The sequence below is a fragment of the Fistularia commersonii genome, chromosome 25, assembly GCF_037954325.1.
Source record: "Fistularia commersonii isolate RoL2024-O1a breed Wild chromosome 25, RoL_Fcom_v1.0, whole genome shotgun sequence".
Classification (NCBI taxonomy): Eukaryota; Metazoa; Chordata; class Actinopteri; order Syngnathiformes; family Fistulariidae; genus Fistularia; species Fistularia commersonii.
In genome coordinates, this window is record NC_141308.1 from 7,566,461 (window position 1) to 7,575,388 (window position 8,928).

An 8,928-nucleotide genomic window follows, 5' to 3' on the forward strand; every position below is an offset into this window, starting at 1 on the left:
CTTTCAGCCACTCTATCATGGGAACGCGACAACAGAGAAGGAAATGCCAAGGAGGAGGATACAAGAACCTCATTTGAGATCAGATATGAACAACTCTGTTGCTCCAAAACTTCCTTATACTGTCACTCTCTTCACAACAACGGTTTTCCCCGCCTCTGCATGATTCTCAGCCCAGCTGCAGGATTCTGCCTTGCCGAAGAGCTCTTTAAATCATCTTTAGAGGCTAAATCAATGTGGAAAATAAAGGATTTACATTAAAATCCTGCTCATCGGGGCCTAATTTAATAAGATATTTTTAATTTGTAAAAAAAAAAAAAAAAATCAATGGTTTAAGTGATAAACTGCTGTGTTTAGTGCATATCAACTATTTTGCAAAAAAAAAAAAAAAAAAAAAATTCCATCTTTTTCATCTCAATTAATCACATCTTGTGAGTTTGCTTTTATCAACACAAGACTGTGTATTTGAGTACCACAAAAGTAACAAGCACTGCAATTAATTACTCTAGGAAATGTAAAGGACTACAGGGATGCATGTCTTTTTTTTTTTTAATCCTTTTTCAAAAGGACCCTGGCACGGACAGTGGAGTGTCATTCACAACAAGACATTGGTCAAGTGGATTTGCAGTATCTAGAGGAGGATCAGAGGACTTTCTGGTCGAGCCAAACTCTGGTTTCCATCAAAAGGTAGCCCGCGATGTGCCACATGTGTGTTCTGTAACGTAAACAAAGCTGTGGACAAGTGAATCTATTTTTAGTAGAATCAAGGATTGCTGTTTAACATTTGTGACGTCTTTCAATAGTTTAATGACCTCCGAGCTTCTTTCACACACCCATTTCAAACCCCAACTTTACAATCTCTCCAACAGGTTCTAAAAGATCCCTTTCAGTCACTCAGAAGCAGACTAGAGTGTTCTAGGGGGCCTAACGGAATCTGTCTGTATTACAGTATAACCAAAAAAAGTATGTAACGATTAAGTAAAGAAAAACAGAACAGTCTCTTAAAGTGGCCTTGTTTTTCTGCAATAGTCAAAGACAACATTACTCATCCATAAGCAACGTTATGGCTTGGATTTTGGAATGTTCTGTTACATTACTTTTCTTCCGATGCTTTCCGTGGGGAAAATCCTTTCCTGGGACGATGTTTAGTCGTTCCCCAACCTTTGGCTCTTTCCTCTTGTGCATTTTCCAAGACTTGAAAATCGGTCAACGGTTTCGAGGACACGTGAACCCCCAGTCATAATAATCCCCACGAGATAGTCTGATAGCTTTCAAAGAGCGAAGTCTGACTGTTTAGTGTGCCCCAAAAAGAACATGGTACCCTGTCCATACTCATTTACAGAATATATTCTGTGTCCCCCCAGCTGAGGCTGAGAAAATGATATGGCACCATCTCATGGACAAAGAAGGCACTTCCATCAGACATGAAAAAAACAGCAGCAAATTTCCTCATTAGGATACATACAGAACCTCCTTCACCAATAATAGATTTGGTCAAATATAATGTAATTTGATATGTGTTTATAGAAAGCAGAGCGGTGGATTAAAGTGATGCTGTTCCTCTGTGTTCCTTGGTAAGTCACACCTGGGGGCGGTGGTGAGTGCAGCACTGCTCCTTCACAAGAGAGCTGAGCCTTTGAAATGCTACTGGCTCCCACCGCAGGCCTCAGGCTTGCTGCCCTGGGGGGGATAAAACGTAGAACAGTTAGGTCAAGGAAGCCAGAGCACATGACCTGCTGACCAAATCAACACATGTGTAAGTGTGTGTGGGGACCATACCTCATAGGTGCTGCAGACCAGAGTGAAGAGAGAAGACAAAGCTTTCTTCTGCAGCTCGTCCGTGTGCTTCTGAAATGTAGAGAAAACTAATTGCCATCAGGACAAAGGGGATGGTGATCTGATGTTACACAGCAGCGGTCATTCAAACATCTGTTTGAGGATGTAATTAGGCTCTTGTGTATATAGTGTTTTGTCTAAAATGAAATTGCAGATAGTTAATACATTAACTTTCCATTCCAAATCACACAAAAAAAAATTGAAGGATTTGGTGGCTTAATCCAGTTCCATAGAACATTTATAGACAGATATGTAACAAACTTTGGGAATGCAAAGCCCCCCTTACAGCCATCCATCCTATTCTGTCACATACAGTTTTCCCACGCCGTGGAAATTCCTCTCATTCAAAATTCTGACGTCACGCCATGTGACCTCTGCCCACCCGCGTTCCATGGGACGATACCAAGCCTGGTTTCTGTCCTTTAAATATCTTGTAACCTATTTCCATCTATTATTCCAGATGTTTGTAGTGAGTCACCAGAAACCTTCTAAGTCAGTCTACTCTCTCCACACCACCAGAGTATCTGTCTCCAGGGATTCCAGTCAGCCTCCTCTTTTCTCTCAGCCTGTGCTATTAGTCGTGTGTAATGTGACAAGGTCTATGAATCGCCACACTCATCATATGGCTATTGTTTCTTCCTCCCAGTCTCTCCCTCTATGGAGTCTTGTCAGAGAAAAAACATTCAAGAGGTAGAATCGAATAGCATTGCTAGCACCCGGTTTCCTGGAATTTACTTTTTACAGGCTTGTTTAAAGGGAAAAAAAAAAAAAAAAAAACACAAAGTAGCCACTTTGGATATCACAAAGTAGCCACTCCAGAGCAGAACTTCCCAAGGAGTCTTTTCGGACACTTGCCATTAAAAAAAGTCAGAGCTCCTTTTCAGAGTCATTAGGAGTTGCAGAGGACATTTGTTCTCTCAATTTAGAGAGAACAAAGAGAGTGTGAAGTTTGGGATAAAACCTACAAGCCAAACAATTCATAACTCTTCAGACACTGTGTCTCTCCGCTCAGGCTGCAGGTCAGACTTTGAAAAAAAACTGGCCCCCGGTGAGATACGCCGAGTCTTACCCCATTAATGGTCACCCAGGGCACAGACGTGTGGGGAGGGTCAAGTGCTTCTGTTTGCAAGGCATTCTCATGCATCAGCCGGTTTCCTCGATCCCCGTTCACACAGCTCATGATGCTGCCCCAGTTCAGGTCGGGGCTGTAGAGGTTTGTGCACTAAAACAACAGAGAGGGATAGTGATGCTGCATGGAAGCAGAGGTGGTTGAGCAGTAAAGAATGACTGAAGGGGAGTAGGTGCAAAATAAGAGCAAACAGGACAAATGGAGGCATCCATGAATGCAGAACAAGATTTCTTACAGTCTTGGCTGCTTTGATTACATCAGGGGCGGATTCCATACAGTAGATGATCTCAAAGGCATTTTCACTCTCATCCAGTAGGCAAGCCTAAAAAGATGGTGCATTACAAGAAACATTCATCCACTGTTTTTTTTTTTCTTAAAAAAAAAAAAAAAAAAAAAAAAAGACTCAGACAAAAGTAACTTCATACACAATTGTGGCTCTCCTGGGGTTTTTATGTGATTCTACCTGAATCATGTTGCCGAGACACTCATCTTTTCCATGTTGGCACTTAAATATGTACTCTGTACCCTGTTGTTTCTCCTGGTGGTAAATACAGAGTAAATAGATTAGTCTTCCAGGCGATGCCTTTCCCAGAGTTTGTCACAAGCTGAAGTGACCAGTGAACTGGTCAGCGTTTTATTGCATCAGATCACGTCGGATCCGTACCTTTGCATTGCCGTAGGGCACTAGAGTTAAGGTCATGATGTCCTGCAGCAAGACGAAGGTGGGGAACAGGACCTGCGTCATGAAGAGTATGCAGTCGGGACATAGAGTCTCGTAGTAAATGCCCACTTGGACGGGCTCTGCTCTCTGACCGAACCTGGTGAGGTTGTTCTGAAGACACTGTTTTAAAACCTGTATTAATAAAAAAATAAATAAAATAAAAAAGGGCAACATTTGGTCAAGAGCTATATGAATCTTCAACAGGTCTGTGTGTGTACACAATGCAATGTTAAATAAATTTAAAAAAGCTAGTGTGCAGCTAAACATTTGCAAGCATATTCATATTTTAAATAAAACTGAAGAGTCTTTGATCCTGAAACAAACTTAAACTATGTGTCTGGAATTAAACAGGAGTGGTTCTCTCCAGGAATCAGGAAGAACGGCAAGGTATGGGGGTTGGTGTGCCATTAAAGACCACCAGGTATATAGATGTTCCCTTATAGATGGATTTGCTACTGCAGTCCACAGCACCAATATACTCCTGTACATTATACACAGAGGATAAAGGATGGCATTTCACTAAATGACATATGAATCATATAACAAATCCTTTACAAGGGGCTCATGGACAGCATTTGGTCTGCTGATTAGTTTAACACAACAGTAAAGCTAGTATCAGGCCTTGCACAGACCACATTAACATAATGTTAACATTCAACTTTGACAAACCTAATTAAACTCAACTTCTATCATTCACACAAAGAAATAAACCAAGGAAACCAGGTGAACATGGAGGAAGGTGAAAATCTAGAGGCCACTGCTGCACTTAAAAGGGAAAAAAAGGATCTTCTACCGCATCTTGCACAGGTGTGATGTGTAGGAATAACGGAGGTGCAGTCAGGAGTGTAAGATCAATGAGAAACCACCGACAAACACAAACTGAATGGTATAATTTCAACAACTGTTAAATACACAGAAACAAAGTGGGCTTTCTAACAGGTATAATCTTTTTCATACCCAAAGGAGAGAGCAGAAAACAGAATTAAGAGAAGTTTACTTTGCAGAACTCAACAGTTCACAGTGGCATTCCATTTTATCCATCAGTGGTAAGATAACTGCCTTGCAGACATGTAAGCTTTAAAATAAAATACCATAAACAGTAAGGCTGTATCCTACAAAAATACAAATTCAAATACAAAACCATTACATTTTTTAAAAGGGGGAGTCACAACCGTTCCCCACCCATAAAGTAGGGCAAACATTTGAGGTCAGGAATCTACTGCAAACCAGAACATTCCATCACTATTATGAAGTAGTTTGAGAAGGTTTATATACCAGTAAAATACAAATTTAAAAAGAAATTTAATAAAAACTATCAAAGTATGATTACTGCTGTTAAAAGCGTGATGAAAAAAAGAGCACTTTTGTTTTGCACAAATCACTGCCAGTGGTCAAATTTGACCGCCGATATTTTCAGGATTAGTAACAATTAAGACCCCGGGATTTAATAGATTCATGGCGACGCGAATAACAAAGACGAAAAGGTAAAACCCTCTTTGATAAACAACGAGAAACACTTACTTTTGTTCTAATTCAATTTACTTTGTTTTACATAGTGAGCGTTAGCGGTTAGCTAACTCCGCCGACAAACACAGGGAGAACGGAGTGACCTGACGGGGACACCAACAACCACCAACAGCCCGGACGTTCTCCAGGTATCCAACGGGGTACCAGTAGCCGAAAACAAGTCTTTTACACTCTTACCCCGCACTGGAGGGCCGAGTCCGAGGACGAGCACCACCGCGACGGTGGGAGCGAACATAAGGGTGACTCAGAGGCGCCGCGCTTGAAGTTCAAGCACAGGGTCGCCAAGCACAGCATCATCAAGACCTTCATTTTCACCTGTGATCACCTCCTCTTTGCTAATGCACGACAGACAGGGGCTCTGAGGCGTCTTTATAAACCACACCGGCATGGTCACGTGAAGTGCTCTCGTGTCTGATTGGCTTCTGATCATGTGATAAGTCACGTCACTTGTAAACAGCCAGGCGTGTAAATGCCAGAAAGAGATGCTGAGAGGGTGATGAGTCAAAAAGTCATGAGACCTTAGACTTAAGGTAACTATTTTATTCAACATACAATTTATTTATTTAACATCCTGTATTTTGTGAGAATTTTATGGTGTGTGGAAGCCATCGAGAAAGTTCATAATGCTTCGAAAGGGCAGAAGTGTCAATAGTTTAGTGTGCTCTCTAAAGAAACACAAACAGACTGTCACGAAGAGATGATCCTAAAGAGAAGTTCATCTGATGAACCTCACATGATGTTTCCCTGACAGGAAGTGACACCGCGACGATTTGCATTACTCAGTCAGCTTGCCCTCTGCTATTTCCTTTTTTTTCTGTCAGGTTATATTTTATTTATTTTTCTAATGTTTTCCCTTGTTGGATTAGAAAAGGTCTTTGCATAAAGCAGCTTGAAATAAAACTGTAAAACTCACTCGATACATTGGTTTCATGTTTTGATTGTCACGAACACTAGATCCCGCCTTGGTTGTTGTTATTTTCTTGCTAGTTTTTGCTTTTTTCTTAGGTTTGTTGAAATTTCTTTGAAGTAAGCAGAGAACACTTGGATAATGTAGGGGTTGTACCAATATTACATAAAGTGTGCTTATTTTTAGAGCACATTTAGAAAGCTGCAATTTTGTAGCAAATGGGATGTTTTAGGTCATTTAGTCATGAGAAATCAGCCAGACCCTAAAATAGGTCCTGATTTGACATTTTACTCTGAATGGGAGTATATACCCAAAAACGTTGTTTACGGGGTTTGAGTTCAGCACGTGGACAAGAAAGTTTATGGAAATATAAACCTAACTGGAGACCTCATGGCAACATTCAGGCACTTTTCATTAAAGTGCCATTGGCTTTTTAAAAAGAGTTATTCAGAGAAAATAAATCAATTATTTTTGTCCTGTATATTTGGTTTTTGTAGGTTATATTCAACAACAGTAACATCGTGATCAAGAGGTACAGGAAAAGACAACAAGACATAATTTTATATATATATTTTATTGTCTTTTAAAGTCATTGCATCAGCCTAAAGAAGTGTACAGATGAAAGAGTACCTGTGTGGACCAACAACTCTGAAGCAAGCAGTACATGAGGGAAAATAAACAAAATCTGAATTAAGACAGACCAAGGGACGGAGGATAACACAAGTGAAGAGGAAGAACAACCTTTTTTTTTTTGTTGTTGTTGTTGTGCATAGGGGTTGGACACGTCGCAACCAACAGGTGCCTACTGGCTGAAACAACAGTGCTCCCTCTGAGTTCAAATGCACTTTGGTGTAGAGTAGTTTTATCTGTCCGTCCCCGTTTATCGCTTTCCCCATCAATTCTACTGCCAGCTCCTTTTGGTTGGGGGATGGGTGACCATGTGATTTTTACAATCCTTAAGACCAGCTGCTACTGCTGAGGCTGGGGCCATGCACGACAACAATGTTGGGCAACATTCTTAGAAAAGATGGCTTTTGTAATTGTGTCTTTAAAATGTGCATTTTCATAAAAGCGTACTGTCAAAAAGTGTCAGTTGATAAATAAAAAGGTATTAAAGAACACATTAGATGACTCTGAACATATTAATGTGTTAATTGGTGACAAAAGCGTCAAGATTTTTTTTTTTGATTTTAAGAAATCAACAGTTGCTTCTATCTAAATAAAGATAAAGATAAGGATAAGGATAAAGATAAAGATCTAAATAAAGATCTGTATTTGCCTTTTTCTTCTTCGGAGTGTTGCCCAGGCTGCCATCAAGTGAAGCATGTCCATTTCAGCCCCCCAATGCTTGATTGGGGCCGGACTTTAAGAACGAACTACTTTACACCAGTGACAGCATCATTCTCACTAGATTCTTAGAAAAGTTAAAAAGTAGAAAAAAAGCACATCTTTTTAACTCACAAGGTCCAGACTGTGTTTTGAGAAGAGGGATAAGAGCAGCAAAATTAAATTAAAAAATTCATCCACTAGCTATGATTGGACAAATTCTGGACCAACGAATTAGCTCTTCAGTATAAAACTGATTCACCATTTCATTGGAGAATATTTGACTTCAAGTCACAGTGGTTCATATTGGTAAATCTAGGTTTTACTTGTGATTTCAACTCTATTTTTCACTCGAATTCTGGTAAAGACTCAGATGAGCGGCGAAAGTCTGAAGTCAGGATTCAGTCCTGCACCGATGAGGCTCAGTGTAATGTAAAGTAGTCAGCAGGTTAAATAGAATAAAAAAGGAAAAAGATTAGTAATTATACATTACCCTCTAGAAAGAATGGAACACCGATGTTGCTGAGCATTATTTTGAAAGTGAGGGAGCACTGTTCTCAAGTAAAAAAAAAAAAAAAAAAACAGAAAAAATAACCAAGCAGTCATTTACATTTTCAAGTTTAAAAATGACAGGAAATAAAGAAAGCGTGAATCAATCACAGCCACTTTAAGGGACAAACTGATTGATTCTCAAACGTGTATTTACTATTTGGTTAATTACATATTGTAAACATTTGTTGTTTTTTTTTTTTTTATGTACGGAGGAAAAAAAAATTCAAGCTAGCTTATTTTTTTCTGTATAGGCTCTGTAAGGTTATCATTAACAGTTATAAACAAACAAACAAAAATAAACAACACTCGGACAAACAATTCTATTCGCTTTTTCTTTTTCAAAAGCCAAATAAAAAAATATACTCAGGCACCATAAAAGAACACTTTCTAATGCCATCTTCGTTCTGATCCGCATTCGGGAGTGAACCCTATCATTTTGTACCTTTTCTAAGTGTTGAGTACATCCTTAGTCAGGTTTTCCAAAAACTTTTCTGTGTGTGTGTGTGTGTGTGTGTGTGTGTGTGACGAGAACCACAGCACCACCATCGACCGAAAGCACATTAAGATACAGAGGTTTGATGGATTACTCTGTTGCCAAAAATCACTGTCCGATCCGCGGTGTATCTCTGATGTTCTTGGAAAGTCACTCACTCTATGGGAAGTGTATCTTTTGTGGTGCAACTTTAACACTGCGTCTACTCACAAAAACCACAAAATTTAAATGACCAAAAAAAAAAAAGATTCTCATATTCAAGAAAAAAAAACAAACGAAAACAAACAAACGAAAAAAAAAACCTCTTATATTTAATAAATGCAAAGCAGCCAACACTGCATTTAACATATAGACTAAGCTCTGTGAATATTAACACATGTACATGAGCTTGCTTCATCCTCTGAATGCACCCTAATAAGTCATGCTTAATAGTCGTAACC

The 8,928-nt window shown here is 39.4% G+C and overlaps 1 protein-coding gene across 2 annotated transcripts; it reads right to left on the bottom strand.

Moving 5' to 3' along the window:
• Positions 1 to 4: 4 nt before the first annotated feature.
• ifi30a (IFI30 lysosomal thiol reductase a) lies at positions 5 to 5,564 on the bottom strand. 2 transcript variants are annotated; one of them, XM_086171984.1, is made up of 7 exons: positions 5,388 to 5,564; positions 3,627 to 3,815; positions 3,426 to 3,500; positions 3,198 to 3,284; positions 2,903 to 3,055; positions 1,777 to 1,842; positions 5 to 1,677 (listed from the first exon to the last, which is right to left on the bottom strand). In XM_086171984.1, exons 1-7 carry the CDS (start codon positions 5,517 to 5,519, stop codon positions 1,642 to 1,644), a joined length of 738 nt encoding a protein of 245 aa, XP_086028110.1. In that variant the 5' UTR covers positions 5,520 to 5,564; the 3' UTR covers positions 5 to 1,641. The 2 variants fall into 2 exon arrangements, with proteins under 2 accessions (XP_086028110.1, XP_086028109.1); XM_086171983.1 differs by having other exon boundaries at positions 1,777 to 1,845; positions 5,388 to 5,563.
• Between the last annotated feature and the right edge of the window lie 3,364 nt (positions 5,565 to 8,928).